The sequence below is a fragment of the Cucurbita moschata genome, unplaced genomic scaffold, assembly GCF_002738365.1.
Source record: "Cucurbita moschata cultivar Rifu unplaced genomic scaffold, Cmos_1.0 Cmo_Scf00064, whole genome shotgun sequence".
NCBI classification, from domain to species: domain Eukaryota; kingdom Viridiplantae; phylum Streptophyta; class Magnoliopsida; order Cucurbitales; family Cucurbitaceae; genus Cucurbita; species Cucurbita moschata.
The window spans coordinates 627,931-646,655 of NW_019268580.1; the positions used below are offsets into that span (position 1 = coordinate 627,931).

The window sequence follows — 18,725 nt, forward strand, 5'->3', positions numbered from 1 at the left end:
TAAACTTTTTTAATTCGTGCACAAAATTGAAAGCTAAATTCAACATGGATTTTTAAATACGATCCTGTAGGTGCATTTTTTGCACGTGAAATATGAGCAGTGATGAAATTAATTCTAAATAATTACTTATTAATGTCAATAAATTATTTAGATTTCATAAATTTTGACCAATACATTTATATTAATATTTTATATTATCTTAAATACTTTATATATAAAAAAAATATATTATTATTTTAATCGTTTATATTTAATTTAAGTACTTAAAAAATAAAAAATTCATGAAAGTTTATAATAAATTTAATGCTTCATTTTTAAATATTAATTATAATGCAGATATATATAGTATTTTAGACATTTGAGCTCTTAAATATTTAATATCTACCCTCATCAAATCAAATAAAATTTGAGATTACAAAATAAATAAATAAAAAATAAAAAAACTCAGAATTTGAACACTTTTTCTATTTTTTTATTTTATTTTGATTATTTAAAATTCAAAAACAAAATCATATTCTATCAACCTTTAAATATTAGATATTTAATATTCATACCCAATTCAAACAGAAGGCAACCCATTAGCCATGGACTTATATCCTTTTTAAAAATAATAATTTTAGTTACATGCTAACATTTTTTTAAAAAAAATTAAATGTCGTTTTAAATTCTCAATTTTATATCTATACAACTTAGTCTTTAAATTAAAAAATTGGGTTTAAAATTTAGAATTTTGTTAGGCATACATTTAAAATTTATATATTAAATCAAATAATTTTTAACATTTTTTAACACAAATCTATTAAATATTATTTTTTGTATTCAACCCACCTATTAAATATAAATTAAAATTAGAGGTTTATATTTATCAAATTTAAACCCTAAATCCTAAACACATTCATTAATAAAATACATAAAATTTAGAAATGGTTCACACGTGTAAAGAAATATCCAACAAAAAATCAATGAATGTGGTTGAGAGATGCACGCATTCTCAATTAATTAAAATTAAAGACTATTTTTAATATATATTTAATACATCTAATGGTTAATTAATAATAAAAAAAACAATATACAATATAAGTAAAAACTCTTAACCTTATTCTTCTTAATAAATTATTCAAGGTTTATTATTATTATTATTATTATTATTAGTAATAAAAATAAATTTATTATCTAAATTTGATGAAGAAAAGAAAACAATACTTCCTATTTTAAGTAATTTTAATATCCAAATTCACGGTAATAAAAAAAATGGAAAATGCTATAAATATATGATTGTGAATATATATGGGAAATTATGTGGCCAAATGCAACCGTTTTTATTGGTAAATAAAAACATTACTACTCACAATTTTTTTTTCATTTTCTTTGTTATTCATTTATTTAGTGAATACTATTCGTAACGGGTATTTTTGAAATTATGTGCTAATTATTTCATCCAAAATTAATCGTAATTTTTAAATTTTTATTTCAAAGTTAGAGTATTATTCAAATTTTTGATCGTTTATAGATATTTTTTAACAAAATAGAAAATTTAGCAAAAATAACTTTGATTTTGACGCAAAAAATTAACTTTTTTAAATTAATAAATTATGTAATCCGAGCCGTCAATGTATTAGTTTCTAAAGATCAATGGTTCAAATTCGGCCTATAAGATATTATTTTCTCCAAAATGAAGAAAAAAAAATTATAGGATATTTTGAAAATTCCTTTTACCAAAAAAAATTAATAAAATAAAATACGAAAATTTTGAGAAGTGGGGCCGAGTGTGAAATGGCGATCCACAAAACCCTTAATGGGCCTATGGGCCCATGGGCCCACTGTTTGTTGCCCTTTGGCTACCGACATTTTTTCATTTATTGCATGATTAAATTTTTGAAATTGACCGAAAACAATAATATCTCACCTTCAAAAAAAAGCTAAAAGCCACATAAAATATAATATATTAATATCGATATTATTAATTCACCTTTTATTTGTATGGACCATATAAAATAAAATAAAATATTAATTCGACATAATTTTTTTATATAATTTTAAACGTTACTTGAACAATGAGTATAACTCAACTAAACGTTAGAGATTTGATTCACACTCTTATAAATAATAATATTCAACCAACTATTTGTATAATGTAATGTCTCGTGCCCAAAATTCGAATAAGGATTTGGAATACGAATTCACCATTTGATTGTCCCGTGATCATGTTGCAGGAGATGCAGAGCAATATCAGAGTCTATCGAATGTCGAATCTAAATTTCAAATCTTGATATGAATCCTTAGCTATTTGAATTGAATCGGGATTGAGAAAGAAGCATCTTTTGACAATGATAGCATGTTTGATCTTTGTCCGGCCAAATTGAAGGAGGTTTGTCTTAAGTTGATATTACGTAAGAGAATGTTCCACTAGTTTTGAAACCACAATATCAATAATTGATAGATTGATGAACGTTCAACACACATAATCATATTTGTGAAATTCAAACGACTCAAGGTGTATGTGGATAAAGAACGTTTTTCAAAAATGCATTTTGTTTCAATTTTTTTTTTATATAATTTAAAACAATATGACTGAACCATTAACGGTAATGGAGTGAAATCAATAGCTCAAACACTTAGTGGTGGCAACGTGTGATATATAATTTATCGCAATAAAATAAATTTGTAAAATATTTATGGAGTGACTATAAATTTAAATTAATTATATTAATATTGAAAAACTTTTTATTTTTTTTAATAATGGAATAAAAGATGAGAGGATACTATTTATTTATTTTTTATTTTTAGTAAAGATATTAACTAGTTGTTGTCAATTAAATTGGTGGCAGATAAGTGATAAAGATTAGATTCAAACAGTCACATCATGGGCAAGGGGAAAATATTATGCTCCCAAAATTAAATAAATAAATAAATAAGGACAAAGGTTTATTTATTTATTTATTTATTTTTCAGTCATTTAAAAAGGCTTTTATGTATTTTTTAAATTTTTTTAAAAATTCCCCCACCTTGCCTTTTCTTCTTTTTATTTTTTATGCTTTGAAATATACCAATTAAAGTTAATTTTCATATGGATAATAATAATAATAACTTCCGAATTTATTTATCAAATTTCTAGAGGAATCGGTGACATAAAAACCTTATGAAAAGTGAAGACTTTTTTTTTTTAAAAAAATTCATGAAAAATAGGAGGACTAAAGTAGAATAATTATCCAAAGCATAGCATAGGAAACAAAACAACATGCCATTTTCGAAATATAACTAAAATGTGTTTCGTAATCAATCTACTGTGGTGATGAAGTTGACCTAGAGTCTTCAAAGTTCAGACCTTTCAAGAACTACATTCGACATCAAATGCTGTGTATCTTTCTTTTTCGAGTAGTTGAGAACCATTCTTCTACATGCAGCCATCGATATCGAACAAGTTCATACGTAATCAATGTTTCATTTGATTTGAGATTGTACCATATGGATATGGATTGGTAAGAATCTTGAGTTGAGGAAGATGCAAAGAATCTTATTCTTCTCTCCATTGTCAACTGATCTTCAAACCTTGTTTAGGAGAACTTAAAGAAGCTGCAAAGAAAAAACTTGCCTTGTCAACAAGGGAGGATGATCTTGCACTTTTATGAGGCATGTGATTCCCTGCTAACATATTGAGCTCCACAAATCAAGCTACATGCACCCAAATTGTTTAAAACTGAGTCGGAATGTCTTTCATAGACAGGCAACGAAGTCTTTTAATATGTTATGTCAACAGTCACGAAAGAATTTCAAAAACTTCGATCTCTTTCTCGCTCCTCTTCCCTTCCACAAAGAAAGGACGAGCCAAGTGACGATAACATGATGTAGGGTCTATTTGGAATGACTTTCCAAACTCTAAAAATACATAAGAACACTTTATACAGACTAGTAGAGACGTTAAGCACTTAGAAATTCATTTCAGACTAGTAGAGACGTTAAGTATATCGCTCCATAACTTCCATTCGAATCTTAGACAGATTGTTCAAGTTTGATTCATAAAGATGCTGAATTTTTTTCAATGCACACTAAAGAGAACAGAAATCAAGCAGAAGAAAAGTGAAACCATCAGGAAAGGAAACAACAAGAGGACAGGAATTACAATACCTAGTTGTGAAGCTTGATTGCATCCAGATTTCTTCTTCCTTGAGGGCCGTTTGAGTACCATGATGATGTATAATCTCCAAAAATAACTTCGCGGTATCTAAGGGGGGAAGACTCACTGACAAGCTCTGCAGCCGGAGATATTTTCACTGACTTCGGTGGATCATGAAAAGCAGAGATCGAGAGTCTTGCCCTGCTAGAGTTTGTAGTCACTCTATGCTCCGCACTCTTGCACTTTCCATTAGTTAAAATCTGCATGCAATCGTATGCTATTGAAGTTCCTAATTATCTTGATAATAGAACCAAATATTGAATAAGTTAGAGAAGAAAAGAGAAACTCCTCACACATAAACAGGGTGGCCAGACACATTATCAGTGAAGCAAAAATGTCAAACATATTAGTGACTGTAATCAAAACAAAATGCTGGTGTTGATAGATAGAAGTTATAGACATGCCTGTATGATCATATCAAGCCTTACAAATGTTTGCAAGCAAGGCCTTTCTTGACAAAGTTCTACCTTAATTATGAGGCTGGGAGCATGGGAGATTTAAGAACATCTAGGCCAACTATTGAGTAGACAGGAAAAATTGTCACAAGCAAGTTTCAACATGGATTGATGACTAATTGAGGTGGGTACCAACTTCCTTCATGATAAACAAACAAAAGGCAGGCGCTCAACTTTAGATATGTTAAGAACAGACAAAAAGTAGGATCCTAAGTCTCAAATTGGTGTCGGGTCCTTAATCCTTCATCATATGTACACAACCTCAAAAACCGATGCAGGGAAACATATAAATCAGGAAAGCTCAGAACGGACATCTGGAGAGATTGAGGAAACTTCTATGTTATCGGTTGGGTTGTTCAAGTTCCACTAGACTCCCAGCTGAAACTCATACAGAGGAAACTTTTACAGGTCGTAATTTTGGTAATACAGGATAGTCTCACTGTAGACCGTTCATCAATGACAAAGTAAATTGATTATCGAGGCCAGCAACTTGGTTGTCTAGCTCCATATTGAGATATGCAACAGTCATGCTACACATCAAAATGCTTAGCTGAAATTGGAACAGGATGTTCCCCATTGGCCTAATTCTTAACAAACAATGGCTCCATTAAAGACAAATCCTCATTAAACCTAGTGGAAGCACTCTAGCCCCAAAACGACAGCTACCCACAATGATATTTAATTCCCAAGCCATTACAGCAAAAAATTGGTACATGCCAAATCCTTAATCAAGTGAGGATGTGCAACCCCATTGCATATTCTCAGCCAGTAGCTACAGATAGAAGCCAAAAACATAAACACTAATTTCACAAGACATGCAAGCAAGAAGGTTTCCTATTCACGTTCTAACTTGGAATCTAGATAAGAAACGTGTACTACCCATCACAGCAACCCACATACTCCTCATGAGCAGTCAAACAATCCAGTTCACGGGAGATGATGGATCACACATTTCGAATTAATTATGTGCAAGACGATCAGATAGTACAATGCACAATTTTCACACTACAGAGAAAGACGCATCATTAGTGGAAGTCAATGAAGAGAACTAGAAGGACCCTGTGATAAGATTAAAGGGCCACTAACCAAGCAGTACCAAATATCTTATGCAGCTGCTCTCCAATCTACCCCACCCATGAGCATAGGTACTCTGATCAAGCATCAATCTTGTAAGGAGCACGGATCATCCTGTCAAAAAAGAGTCCCAAAGGACCTCTTCTTCCAGTCAAAGGCATCACCAAGCTGAAAGGGTTTAAACCTAGGAGCAGCAACAGCAAAGGATACATCCCTAGTATCCTACTCGTGGCCAATATCACCGGATTTACTCTACTTCAGATATGGTGAGGAAAACCACTGCCAACATGTGTAAGGCTTCTCATCCATAAAACCAAACATGGGCTCCTGAGCAATCAGCACCATATTGACGTCCGCTTAATGAGTACTCAAATACAGGAAGATGATATCAGATGAGAGAGTTAGTACCTCACGACTTCTAACATGCTAGGATCAGATTACAACCTCTAGGAAATTAACTCCTTAGAGAAATTGAGACATCCAAGTTTTTCCCAAGCAGAATATTTCCAAAATTCTGCAAACTCCCCCACCTCCTTCTCTTCACTTAATAAAGTTGCAGTGCTTGGGTGTGATGAGAAAAAATAGAATATAAAACAAAAAAGACAATCCTACACCTAATTACTGAATTATCCTCCACCGTAGACTCAAGTGCAGAGAGTTTATTAGACAATTACCCCACCATCATCTTGTATAGAGCTATAAGCTATTCTTCTTCCTCATGTATGGATGGTCTATTATGGCCCCTCAAACTTCGATCTTGTTCCAAAGCTTGAAGTTTGAAATTGTTGGTATAGGAGCCCAATTTATCAAGCAGAAAATTAGTAGCAGATTTAGTAAAGTGATAGATAACTTTTCAACCAAGCCTTTTCTATCGAATATTCTGTCCAAACATTAGCCTCCTCATATGTCCAAGTTCCTCTCTATTTATAACCCTGTAATCTGACAAACTGACTAAATAAGGACAACTATCTGTCCCGTCCTCCAAGAGTCCTCCCATATTAGATCATTACCTCTGCATAAAGAAGTATAAATAGTGTAGTTGAATAATAATAATTAATGAATTAATATGAGATTCACATTCCTTCCAAAAAGTACGAGATTCATAAGCCTTCGCCTCTGGAGTTGACATCATATAGAAGCCGCTGTAGTATAACGTAAAGTCTATATAACACGTGAATTTTGACCATTCCAAGGGAAGCTAAAAGTAAAACTCAAGAGTCAAAGGATTTCTTGAGTTCTGAGGATGATGTTCTACTAACTTGCAGATAAACAATCAGTAGACTGAAGATAATTAGCTCGGGTAAAGAGAGCAGTATTGAAGGGCAAGAACCCAATTCAATTCACAAAATACATGAACCTAGACCATTGTCTCTGTGGCCAATACCATATTTTTCATTAAAGAACTGATCGGCACCCAAGTAAATTCATTGGTCCTGAATCGTTCTCATTCTACTATTTCCTTGAAAGGGTGGATATGTCATGATGAGTCCCACAGTTATTTTGATTCTAAAACAATTTAGAAAGAAAAACTACTTGAAATTCTATATCCATTCCCCAATAGTTACTTAGATAATTTACATATAGCTCCTCCTCCATACTTATTTAGTCTCTTACTTCGTTATAATTCAGTAGCTGGACTAAAGGAAACAGAACATAAGCTTGCCTGCTAATTGCCAGTCAGCGGGCATGGACAATTCAGAGGAACGGATAACACCAAAGCACATGATGGATTTTGCAAATGCTGGTTCATCAAAGATAGGACAAAAAATAGAAACGGAGGCATAATCTAACCTCAGTTTGGTCGGCCAAAATGACGACAATGGCATCAGGAGAGAGAGGCTGAACAGTGACCCAATCTCCTTGCCCGCTGAGAACCTGAAGGCCCTCAACATCATCTTGTATTAGTAGAGTGATGGCGCCAATGTCGGAATGGGTTTGCAGACCAAGCGTCAAGCCAGGCTGAGGACATGGAGGATAATAACTGACAGTAATATTCTGATAAAAATTTTCTTCCCCACCCATCCCAGTGATGGCGTCCTCCATCCACGACGAAGGCAGCCCCATACTTTCAGAGATAACGGCTAGGAGCCGCTGAGCAAGCAATTTCATACAATCGCTGTACTGAGCCATAAGCTCCCTGTAACCGGAAGGAAAGTAAGGCCAATTAGAAAGATTGCGGCGTGAAAGCGGTAGCGTATGGTGATCGAAATAATCTCTCCAATCAAGCGCCGAATCCTGCGAGTCGACTTCTTTATCGACGAGCATTTGTGTGCCATAACCCTCGGAAGCAAAGGATTTAGGATCGCAAGCGTATGCGAGCTTATCAGAGACGGGACAGTCTCTAAAGAAAGAGAGAGCCGCAGTCCTCATCTGCGTCAACAACGATGAAGGAATTCCATGGTTGATGACATGAAAAGCTCCCCATTCGCTGGATGCTCGCCCAACGGCGGCTCGAACGGCGTCTCTGTGGTCCGAATCGAATCCGAAAAGGTCGATCACCGGAATTCTGAGATCGGTGGAAGTGCTAGTGGCAGAAGGACGGTGATGCGGCGGCTGGATGTATTGGGGCGGGACCTGAGACGGCTGTGCTTCGACTAAGTTTTGAACTCTGATTACTGATTCTCCACCGGCGAGGCTTTCGGATGAATGTAGCGCCATGGTCGATGAATTTCAGCTGGAAATCGGAGGTTGATGATTCATATAATACATAGATCAAGGGTTTTTTCCTGATCTAAATTCTGTAATAATATATGCTCTGAATGGATGAAGAATAAACTATTTATATATATGATAATAATAGATTTTTTATATTAAAACTTTATATATATATATATATATGAACTAATTAAGGTTTTATTATTAATTAATTAAAATATAAAAAATTCAAATCTCTGTTCTTCCATTACAAAGGAAGCAAGTCGAGCTAGCGAGTCGACGGCGAGCCGTTCACAAAGATGGCGGCGCAGGGTCGGGTCATGGGGCGACTGGGCTGGGTCTTGACTACTAGCGCGGGCTGGCACTGAAGGAATGGGCGGGGTCAAGGACTGTGGGCCGAATGCTAGACGCGCGCATTGATGTTAGGCCGTGGGTCAGATGTTGGATCTGGGTTCCCGACCCTGCCTAGCTTCGGAACAAGCCTGAAGCCTGACGAGGCTTAGGCTCAGGACTAGCTTCGATTCCCGAGCCTAAAAAAAGTTAAATATGATAGTTAAAATAGAAGATACCGACAAAAAAAAATAAAAAATTTAACAAAATGGACTAAACACAAAATTAAATAATTATTAAATTCCCCAACTCTTTCTTTCTTTAATTTCCACCGGTTTATTGCATAAACCTCGTCCGGTTCACTGTTTCTGACGGAAGTTGTTAAAATACAAGGGACGATTTACCGTGGGCGAGCGCGCGTGGATTACCGTCGCGTCAACACACCGTAACGTCCGTTAGTTTTGACCGTCTGACTGGGTCCACTTTCCGGCCACCCACCTCATAACGTATTAAATAAATTTAATTTTATTAGCCAAATTGGATGTTTATGCTTAGTTTACAAAATTGGGCGAAATCAGGTTTCTGAATAAATGATATTAATTCTCCAAAAAAATAAAATAAAAAATAAAAAGACAAATAAAATGTTTTTTTTTAATAAAATAAAATAGAATTATTAATTTCAGTAAAATTAGAAAAAAAAAAAAAAAAACGGTAAACGATTAGGCGATGGAGAAGGAAATCTTCGTTGGTGGGGTTCCTTATCCTCCTTCACTGCAATTCTTTCTTCTTCGTCTTCTTCGTTTTCCTTTGTTCTTCCCTCTATATAGATCTTCAATTCTTCGTCCTTCTCTTCAATCCTTAAAGCTATGCCGTCCACCGCCATTTTCTCTCCTTCCTGTTCATCCTCCGCCCCTTTTACTCCCTTCGCTTTTTCACCTTCTTCTTCTTCTTCTTCTTCTTCTTCCAAGGCGTTTTTAGCTGTTACTACGCGCAAGCCATTTGGTTCCCATTTTGCTAATTTGAAGAAGAAATCTCTGTTCTCCAGGAAGAATTTCACCATGGCTGTTTCAATCGAGAAGGAAACCCCCATCGCCGTCCGTCCCGATACGTTCCTTACGGAATACGATGAGGCCACGGGAGGCATCTCTTCCGGCTCCTCGTCGATTAGGGCTCGCTTCGAGAAGATGATTAGGGATGCTCAGGATAGTGTTTGCAAGGCCATTGAGGAAGCGGATGGAGGGGGGAAGTTTAAGGAGGATGTTTGGTCTAGACCTGGTGGTGGCGGCGGTATCAGTAGGGTTCTTCAGGATGGTGCTGTGTGGGAGAAGGCTGGCGTTAATGTCTCGGTTGTGTATGGAGTTATGCCTCCTGATGCTTACAGAGCTGCCAAAGCTGCTGCTGGGGATCACAAGCCTGGGCCTATTCCTTTCTTTGCCGCTGGCATTAGCTCAGTTCGTAATTTCTTCTCTTCTTCTTTTGTTTCTTTTGCTTTCCATTTATTGATCTGCTTTCGTTGCAATTCAAAGCCCTGCGTTCTGTTACCATTGTTGCTTAAGCAAGGCGTAAAATGTTGCAGGTTTTACATCCTAAGAACCCATTTGCACCAACTTTGCATTTCAACTACAGATATTTCGAGACTGATGCTCCTAAAGGTACAGATATATCTTTCCATACGTTATTTTCACTTAGGCAAGCATTCTTACTCTTGTATTGTCAGAGTGTGGAGAATTAGATGAAGCTTAATTATCAGAGTGTGGTAGATCCTCCATTAGTTATTTGCCACCAGCTTGAGAGTCTCGTTCTAGTTTATCTCATCAATCAAGCTTGAAGTTGATATGAAAAATAGGCCTTTTCTCTTTGAGTAAGAGAGATTGATAGTGGGTCATAAATGCCATATTCTATCAGGTTCAATGTGAGATCCCACGTTGGTTGGAGGGGGAACGAAACATTCCTTATAAGGGTGTTGAAACCTCTCCCCAGTAGACACGTTTTAAAACCGTAAGGCTGATGGGATACGTAACGGACCAAAGCGGACAATATGTCTAGCGGTGGGCTTGGGTTCAGAGTCAGACACTGGGCAGTGTGCCAACAAAAACATTGGCCCTAAGGGGGTGGATTGTGAGGTCCGACATTGGTTGAAGAGAAGAACGAAATATTTCTTATAAGGGTGTGAAACCTCTCCCTAGTATACATGTTTTAAAACTGTGAGGCTGACAGCAATAGGTAACGGGCCAAAACGAACAATATCTGCTAGCAGTGGTAGTAACATTCAAATTTTTATCCTCCAAGGTGTTCCTCCATATTGGCACTAATTTGTGTTAAACTTCCAGAACGATTCACAATGAGAAAGGGTGTAACTTTTCATATATTCTTCATTTTCATGATCTGCAGATGTTCCTGGTGCACCAAGGCAATGGTGGTTTGGTGGTGGGACTGATTTAACTCCTTCTTACATCTTTGAGGAAGATGTCAAGCATTTCCATTCGGTAAATAACTTCTCTTTCATCCTTCAAGTGTTAAGAGATATCTCTTATGTAGTTGTGCATCATAATGGTCCTTACGAATGTCGGTATTCGACATTCTTACGGGCATTTGTGTTCATCCACATCGACTTTATTTCGAGTATTTTCGTTACTTGTTAAATCTTATTTGTTCGCCCGTCCAATAACTGCTGCTTATTTAGGTACAAAAAAGTGCTTGTGACAAATTTGATCCATCCTTCTATCCTCGATTCAAAAAATGGTGTGATGACTACTTCTACATCAAGGTATTTCATCATTCTTATACTTTTGTTCATGTTTACTATAGCGAACGATGCAACTTCTTTTAAGAAACCAGGACATTCTATCTATAGCTATGGGATTGAAGTTATAATTTTATTGCAGCACCGAGGCGAAAGACGAGGACTTGGAGGAATATTTTTTGATGATTTAAACGACTACGATCAGGAGATGCTTCTATCATTTGCCACCGGTAATTACACTTCAAAATGTGAAATGAATTGATCCTCTCCCACTTGAGTTCTGTGATAATATATGCAATTCTGTTGCTGTCTGTATTACAGAGTGTGCCAATTCTGTGGTTTCTGCCTACATACCCATCATAGAGAGAAGAAAGGATACCCCATTTACTGAACAGAACAAAGCATGGCAACAACTGCGCAGGGGCCGCTATGTCGAATTCAACTTGGTATGCATTCTGGCAATGAAGTGTTGGAAGAACATGTTATAACTTAAATTTTGCCTGCCAAGTTTAAAAATTGTTTGCTTGAACGGCAGGTTTACGATCGAGGTACTACATTTGGACTGAAAACAGGAGGTCGGATTGAAAGTATTTTGGTTTCTCTTCCTCTAACAGCTAGATGGGAATATGACCATGTAAGATCTTCTTGGATGACATGAATTACTTGAGGAAAAAACTGTGTTCTAAATTTGGTTGTTTGGATATGCAGAAACCAGAAGAGGGAAGTGAAGAATGGAAATTACTGGATGCATGCATCAACCCCAAAGAATGGATCTAATATTTGGTTTTAAGTAAGCTCTAAATATGTAGGTTCAGATGAGCAATATGAGGTTCTTGAAGAGGAAGAGGACCTAATCCGCGGCTTCTTTGCTCAGTCACTCCCTCCCTTCCCTCGTTTTGGTTGTGTATTTTTGTGTTCCTTTTGATTGAAATGTAACATTCCAGATTAGCTTGTTCTTGTGTTCGGAATAAATTAGCTTGTTCATGGCTCGGTAGACTGCGATTGGCTTTGGATCGAGTGCTAAGCACGTTCGAACAGGATGCTGATTTGTGTTCTAAAATTCATATTTACATTCATAATTTGTATGCTGCTTGAATAACTATATTGAAATGAAATGAAACAAAGAACAAACTACCAATGGACCACATTAGTGTGAGGAAATGGAACAAAGAACATAAAGTAGCTGTAGAGACACATTAAGCCAATGAACTCCACCTAACAAAAGCAACAGAAGTATAAGGACTACCATTGCCAAAAGCCTAAACCAGAGAGGGAGAGTGGAATTCTGTTTTTGGGAGGAAGAACAAAGCATTACCATTATAAACTTCCTAAACTATGAAACTTTTAAGAGAACTATAACTACTCATAAGCAGGCATTGAAAGGTGAGGATGATCCATAACTGAAACCTCCCATCTGGTTTGCAGCTACCCTTTTCTTTCTACTTCAAACATCTTTCCGGTTAAGGCACTGTTCGACCAGTAACGCCGAGTTTCTAAGATCGGAGTACGACACGTTATCCGTGAAGCAAAGTTGTCGACTAATATCTGGCCTTAACCCTTCATAGAACAGCCTAGCTTCCAAAGAATCGTCTGGATTTAGTTCAGAAACAAGAGAAGACAAGGTAATGAATTCTTCATCATACTCAATCACGGTTCTGTTTCCTTGTCCCAACTTCCAGAGTTCACGATGCTTCTCATGCTTCAACCAACTAGGGAAATATCTCTTATAGAATAAGTCCTTAAACTTCTCCCATGTCACTGCAGCCCCATCAGCATTCAAGTATCTTTTTGACACTATCCACCAAGAAAGTGCTGAATCTTTCAGTCTTAAACAAGCAAAGGAAACCTTTTGCTCGTCTGAACAGCCTATGCAATCAAAGATGTTCTCTAACCCCAAAACCCAGCGTTTAGCAACTAAGGGGTCGGTATCCTCTCCAAACCAAGGAGGTTGACAGACAAAAAACTGATTGAACTTGCTATTATGTTCTTCATTAGTCTGTCTAGCAGCAACTACCCTAAGCCCTTCCCTGATTAAACTGCAAATTTCGTCACAAACATCTCCCAAATTCATAGCTGGCTCAGCTGCAATTAGGGGTCTGTTAGTTTTCATTGTAGAGGCAGCTGGTTTCGCTTGAGCCGTTCTTTTTCCTAAATCTCCAACACAAAAACCAGAGAAAAAAAAATGTAAACGTCACTTAAGCTAATACTTTTCTCAGTTAAAATCAGGCATCAAACACCTAATATCCAGAACAATGCTTCGCCTCTAAGCCACGAACAGGCAAGGAAAACAACATGCAACTAAAAGCAGAGAACCAACGAATGATCAAATAACTTCTCATCATCTGTTTCAATTAATATAACTAATACTACATGAACAGTATAATAAAATTAAAAAAAAAAACTTGATCATCTCAGAAGGAACTCGAAGTTCGGAACCAAAAAGCGATCAATACATAAAACCATTAGAAGTAAGTCGCAAGCTCCACAGTTCCACAAAATCAAACAATGAAAACAATGCAACATTCACGGAGAGATATTTCGATTGAGAGATCGAAGAAAAGCGACAAACAACAACGAAAGAAGAAAACAATAACTCAAAAATCGATGAACGCTTAAATCCAAACCCTAATCGTAGAATACAAGTAGATAACTGGACGATGATGAATCAGGATTGAGTAACAAAAGGGGAAGACAATGGAGAAGATTCAGAGAGCTTCATACCTGCTCAGGAGACGATTTTGGCGTTACAGTTCGAGTGAGTTATCTATTGCCTTGTGCCTTGCGGAAAAGGAGAAGTAACTAAACCTCGCAATTTTTTTTCCTTTTTTCTTTTTATAAAATAAAATAAATTAAAGTCTAAAATCGAATATTATTGAAATTACTAATTTGATCTATATATTTTGCTTCTTTTCTTTTTCGTTAATGGTTTATATTTAAAAATAAAAATATTTAATTTAATATTAAAATTTCAATCTCGAACAACCTTATTAAGCAAACCATTAACAGTCGAGATTGTTGGATGATGAAAGTCCCACATTGACTAATTTAAGGAATGATCATGAATTTCTAATCAAAGAATATTCTCTCTATTGGTACGAGGTTTTCTAGGAAACCCAAAACAAAACCATGATAGCTTATAATTAAAGTAGACAATGACATACCATTATGGAGAGTGGTGTTCATTTAACATGGTATCAGAGCCATGTCTCCTACTTTGTTTGAGAGGAGATGTTGGATGATGAAAGTCCCACATCGCTAATTTAGAAAATGACCATGCGTTTGTAATCATTTAAGAAATGAAGAATACTCTTTCCGTTGGTATGAGGTCTTTTAGGAAGCCAAAACAAATCTATGAGAGCTCATACTTAAAAACATGGTATCAGAGCCATGTCTCGTACTTTGTTCAAGGGAATTAAGGGAATGATCATGCGTTTATAATCAAAGAATACTCTTTCCATTGGTACGGGGAATTTTAGGAAACTCAAAGCAAAGTCATGAGAACTTATACTTAAATAGACAATGGTATACTATTGGGGAGAGTCGTGTTCATTTAACATGGTATTAGAGTCATGTCTCGTACTTTGTTCGAGGGGAGGTCCACCTCAATTAATTTAGGAAATGATGATGGATAATATATTTATAATATAATTAATGATTATTATTAATAAATAAAAAATAATGAGAATGTATGAAAGAAAAAGAGAGAATTAATAGGGTTGCAGCCATTGGTCTGCGTCAATGAAGGAGAGGTTGAGGAAAGGGGAAACTTGAGTATCATTGAGCCTCTGAACATAGGGAGCCCTTGCGCTCATGTTGGCTCCTGCTCCACTGCAGTTGTACTCCCCGTAGAATATCGTCCTGCAAATTTCAATTTTTTTCCATTATTAAAATTCCTTAAATAATAATTATAGTTTTAAATTTAGTGGATAAGACGTTGGTAATTTAGTAATTAGAAAAAAGAAAACGTACTGGTCCCTTGCGGGGTCATTAAAGTCATTCCATCCCTCCGACGCAATAATATCCGTCATGACGGTGTTAGCAAAGACGACGCGAGAGAACGGCCGCCACGCGCGACCGAGCCACACTCGGCCGGTTCCACCGATGCTGCAATTAACAAAAGCAAATCCAGAGTTCTCGTCTGCGGAGGCTCTGCCGTGCGCTGTCACGGCTCCGTTCACGAACTTTGATCCTTGCGGAACTGGATTCGCCATCGAAATCATCTGGCAACTCTACAATGCGGCAAGGTTTTCATAATCGCGATTCAGAAATTTATCGTCAAATCGAAATCGGCGAAAAAACTAGGGCTCCGATTTACCTCGTAGTAAGATCTTCCATTTCCGAAGATGAAATCGATGGAGCCTTGGATGTAGCAATCCTTGAAGTAATGGCGGCCGCGGTCATCGTGGAGCGTGTCTTGAGCGCCGAAGAATCCGCAGTTCCAAAACGCCGCCTGGTCTCCGCCGATCCGAATCGCCACCGCCTGTGCTCCGATGACGCCCGGCCCTGGAATTGGCGCCACATTCTGCCAAGGCACCAAAATGTTAAATTATAATTTCGCGGGGAGTATCTTTCGTACTGAATTTGGGGTTTATTTATTTTGCTTTCTATGGTTTGGGAATTTCTTTATTAAAATGAAAATTTGTTGGCGCTAGAAGGATTTATAATCAAAGAATACACTCTCGATTGATGTGAGGCCTTTTGGGAACCCCAAGTTTATGCTCAAAGTAAACAATATCATACCATTGTTGAGAGTCGTGTTCGTCTAACATAGTATCAGAGTCATGCCCCAAACTTAGTCGTGCCAATAAATTGGTAAATCCTCAAATATCGAACAAAGGGCTCCAAAAAAAGGAGTCAAGCCTCTTCTAAGGCAGTAAAAAATGACTAAGATTTCAAAGGAGTCGAGTCTCGATTAACGGGAGACGTACTTTGTTCTTAGGGAGGAGTTGGATGATAAAAGTCCCACATCAGCTAATTTAGGGATGGATCAAGATTAAAAAAAAATTATTACTTTCCAATTTTTTTTAATAAAAAATGTCATAAATGAAGAATCTATTAAATTATAATATAAAATTAATTAGAAATTACCATGAAGCTTATATTCTTGGCAATAAAATTGGAAGAGAAGACTTGGACGGAGCCGCTGTAAAAGGTGCCATGCGAAGAATTAGCAGTGTCGTTCCAAACAATAGCCGTGGTTGTGTAGCCTTGTCCTTGAAATGTCACGTTCGGTTTCGATCTCGGAACCATCACCTTCTCACTAAAAAAACAACAAAACATCACGTTCGATGTACCGATGGTCAATCCGTCTTATCGTCTATGAATAAAGGTAGTTATAAAACAAAAACAAAAACAAAAACAAAGTCAAAGGGTATTTTTGTAATTTAAAATAGGTGGTATATATATAAAGAGTTTACAAATAGATTCCAGTGTTGATCCATATTAAGCTTCTTTTGGAGCTCATATTCAACACAGCATCCACAGCTGCCTGTACAGTAGTGAAGTTGCAGCATCCATTTTGGTCAACGCATAAGACAGAAGTGTTGACAGTTTCTGGTGGGAGAAGGGCAGTCGGGAAGGTGTCACAAATGGAACCGATACTCGCTCGGTCTTCTTCATCAGCCGAGGGTTTATGGTGGTGGTGGTGGCAGCTAAGGGAGTCATCGGGAACGGAGAAGAAAGGAGGGGTAGGAATGACGACGAGGAGCAAAGCGAGAAAAAGAGGAACGAGAGAAGAGAGGGCAATGTTAATGAGGAGGTTATTATGAGTCATGGTAGTATATGGAGATAGGAATACAAGGAGAAGAATGAAAAATTAGGGTATAAAATAGGGAAGAAAAGAAAAAGATTGTATAAAAAAAAAAATAATTAAATTATATGAGTAGAAATTGGGCAAATAGGATGCACTTCAAGTCAAAGGGTTTAGATGCCATGCCTTACAATTCACCCTGTCTAACTGGACCTTATTACTTCCCCACCAATCTCTCTCTTTCTATTTTCCTTATTATTATAAAAATAAATAAATAAATCAATAAATTCTTAGTTTAAAAAACTATTTTATTTAATTTTAAAATATAATTCAGATTTTAAAAACAAGAAAATAAATATTATAAATAATTAAATTTTTTTAAAAAATTAAATGCTAAATATTATAAATAATTAAAACAAGCAAGGCCGCCTATGAAAACTTGGGCCCACTTTTGGGCCTTGAATTTAAGCCCATTTGAAGAGGGTCAGCAAATGCTATACTAAAATATAAATAATATTAGGAAAAAAAACACCTTTAATAAAAAATTATTTAAATTAATAAAGAAATCAAAATGCTTACTATTTAGTATTTACCTTATATTCACATCAACTATGCTTTTTTTTTTTTTATTCAAATCAACTATTCCTTCATTTACATATCAATAGAAATCTCACGCCTGTTTATAATATAAATTTTGTATTTAAAAATATAAATATAATAAGATATTATTCGCTTTATGATATGAACCAAAAGACATCAATCCTACAATATACTTCAATGAAGATGTGAAGAAAAGGTTGTCAAAATTATCAAAAGATGTTTCAATTCATGCTACATTGAAGAAGAATAAAGTTTGATTGTTGTAAATTTTGGGTGGGTTATAATTTAGAGTTATTGTATTTTAAGACTTTTTATTTAATTTCGGTTACATTTACATAATGGCTAATTATGGCCATAAAGTGTGAATGTTACAACTTTTGTAATTTTCATTTTGAGGCTATATAAAGCCATCTATGTTGTATTTGTAATAAGACTTAGAAGATATATCAAAAGAAGCATTTGTGCTTTTTCTTAGCCAATGGCTGAGTTTCTTTGCAATTCTATGTAGTTTAGATTGCATGTAGAATCATTCAAGCTCGACATGATCAATCTTGCTTGTGGAGTGATTCGAATCTCAAACAAGTGTTTGAGGTATTTGATCAACTAGAATCATTGAAGCTAGACATGATCGATCTTGCTTCTGGAGTGATTCGAATCTCAAACAAAGTGTTCTTGGCTTGAGATATTCGATCGACAAGGTAATCCGAATCTTATTCCCCTTGTATTGATTCCTTATCTTATCAGAATATCTCAAGGCAAGAACACTTGATTGAGATTCGAATCACTCCACAAGCAAGATCGATCATGTCTAGCTTGAATGATTCTTGTTGATCAAATATCTCAAACACTTGTTTGAGATTCGAATCACTCCACAAGCAAGATTGATCATGTCGAGCTTGAATGATTCTACATGCAATCTAAACTACATAGAATTGCAAAGAAACT

At 35.9% G+C, this 18,725-nt stretch overlaps 4 protein-coding genes across 9 annotated transcripts; 1 reads left to right on the forward strand and 3 right to left on the reverse strand.

Annotated features, from left to right (window-relative positions):
- Nucleotides 1-3,224: 3,224 nt before the first annotated feature.
- LOC111437566 (probable 2-oxoglutarate-dependent dioxygenase ANS) lies at nt 3,225-8,460 on the reverse strand. 4 transcript variants are annotated; one of them, XM_023075588.1, is made up of 3 exons: nt 7,495-8,460; nt 4,127-4,374; nt 3,225-3,590 (listed from the first exon to the last, which is right to left on the reverse strand). In XM_023075588.1, coding segments are annotated over exons 1-3 (1,116 nt in total). In that variant the 5' UTR covers nt 8,362-8,460; the 3' UTR covers nt 3,225-3,589. The 4 variants fall into 4 exon arrangements, with proteins under 4 accessions (XP_022931356.1, XP_022931354.1, XP_022931353.1 ...); XM_023075586.1 differs by having other exon boundaries at nt 3,225-3,573; nt 4,126-4,374; XM_023075585.1 differs by having other exon boundaries at nt 3,225-3,642; nt 4,126-4,374.
- A 968-nt stretch (nt 8,461-9,428) lies between these two features.
- LOC111437564 (oxygen-dependent coproporphyrinogen-III oxidase, chloroplastic) lies at nt 9,429-12,425 on the forward strand. The gene is made up of 8 exons (XM_023075583.1): nt 9,429-10,139; nt 10,265-10,340; nt 11,080-11,174; nt 11,372-11,455; nt 11,574-11,661; nt 11,753-11,877; nt 11,967-12,065; nt 12,140-12,425. Exons 1-8 carry the CDS (start codon nt 9,555-9,557, stop codon nt 12,206-12,208), a joined length of 1,221 nt encoding a protein of 406 aa, XP_022931351.1. The 5' UTR covers nt 9,429-9,554; the 3' UTR covers nt 12,209-12,425.
- A 121-nt stretch (nt 12,426-12,546) lies between these two features.
- LOC111437567 lies at nt 12,547-14,225 on the reverse strand. Of its 3 annotated transcripts, none has more exons than XM_023075592.1 (2): nt 14,153-14,225; nt 12,547-13,513 (listed from the first exon to the last, which is right to left on the reverse strand). In XM_023075592.1, the coding sequence occupies exon 2, from the start codon at nt 13,500-13,502 to the stop codon at nt 12,876-12,878; it is 627 nt and encodes a 208-aa protein (XP_022931360.1). In that variant the 5' UTR covers nt 13,503-13,513; nt 14,153-14,225; the 3' UTR covers nt 12,547-12,875. The 3 variants fall into 3 exon arrangements, with proteins under 3 accessions (XP_022931360.1, XP_022931358.1, XP_022931359.1); XM_023075590.1 differs by having other exon boundaries at nt 12,547-13,585; nt 14,153-14,215; XM_023075591.1 differs by having other exon boundaries at nt 12,547-13,579; nt 14,153-14,213.
- An 890-nt stretch (nt 14,226-15,115) lies between these two features.
- LOC111437565 (probable pectinesterase 8) lies at nt 15,116-17,222 on the reverse strand. The gene is made up of 5 exons (XM_023075584.1): nt 16,849-17,222; nt 16,520-16,691; nt 15,747-15,953; nt 15,401-15,660; nt 15,116-15,289 (listed from the first exon to the last, which is right to left on the reverse strand). Exons 1-5 carry the CDS (start codon nt 17,202-17,204, stop codon nt 15,139-15,141), a joined length of 1,146 nt encoding a protein of 381 aa, XP_022931352.1. The 5' UTR covers nt 17,205-17,222; the 3' UTR covers nt 15,116-15,138.
- Nucleotides 17,223-18,725: the final 1,503 nt, after the last annotated feature.

Coding starts and splice junctions, on each gene's coding strand:
- LOC111437565 (XM_023075584.1), bottom strand. CDS start 17,204: ATGACTCATAATAACCTCCTCATTAACATTGCCCTCTCTTCTCTCGTT. Junction 15,954..16,519: donor CCAAGAATATAAGCTTCATG/GTAATTTCTAAT, acceptor GTGCCTTGGCAG/AATGTGGCGCCAATTCCAGG. Junction 15,661..15,746: donor ATGGAAGATCTTACTACGAG/GTAAATCGGAGC, acceptor GCCGCATTGTAG/AGTTGCCAGATGATTTCGAT.
- LOC111437567 (XM_023075590.1), bottom strand. CDS start 13,541: ATGAAAACTAACAGACCCCTAATTGCAGCTGAGCCAGCTATGAATTTG.
- LOC111437566 (XM_023075588.1), bottom strand. CDS start 8,361: ATGGCGCTACATTCATCCGAAAGCCTCGCCGGTGGAGAATCAGTAATC. Junction 4,375..7,494: donor TTTTGGCCGACCAAACTGAG/GTTAGATTATGC, acceptor GATTGCATGCAG/ATTTTAACTAATGGAAAGTG.
- LOC111437564 (XM_023075583.1), top strand. CDS start 9,555: ATGCCGTCCACCGCCATTTTCTCTCCTTCCTGTTCATCCTCCGCCCCT. Junction 10,140..10,264: donor TTGCCGCTGGCATTAGCTCA/GTTCGTAATTTC, acceptor AAAATGTTGCAG/GTTTTACATCCTAAGAACCC. Junction 10,341..11,079: donor CGAGACTGATGCTCCTAAAG/GTACAGATATAT, acceptor CATGATCTGCAG/ATGTTCCTGGTGCACCAAGG.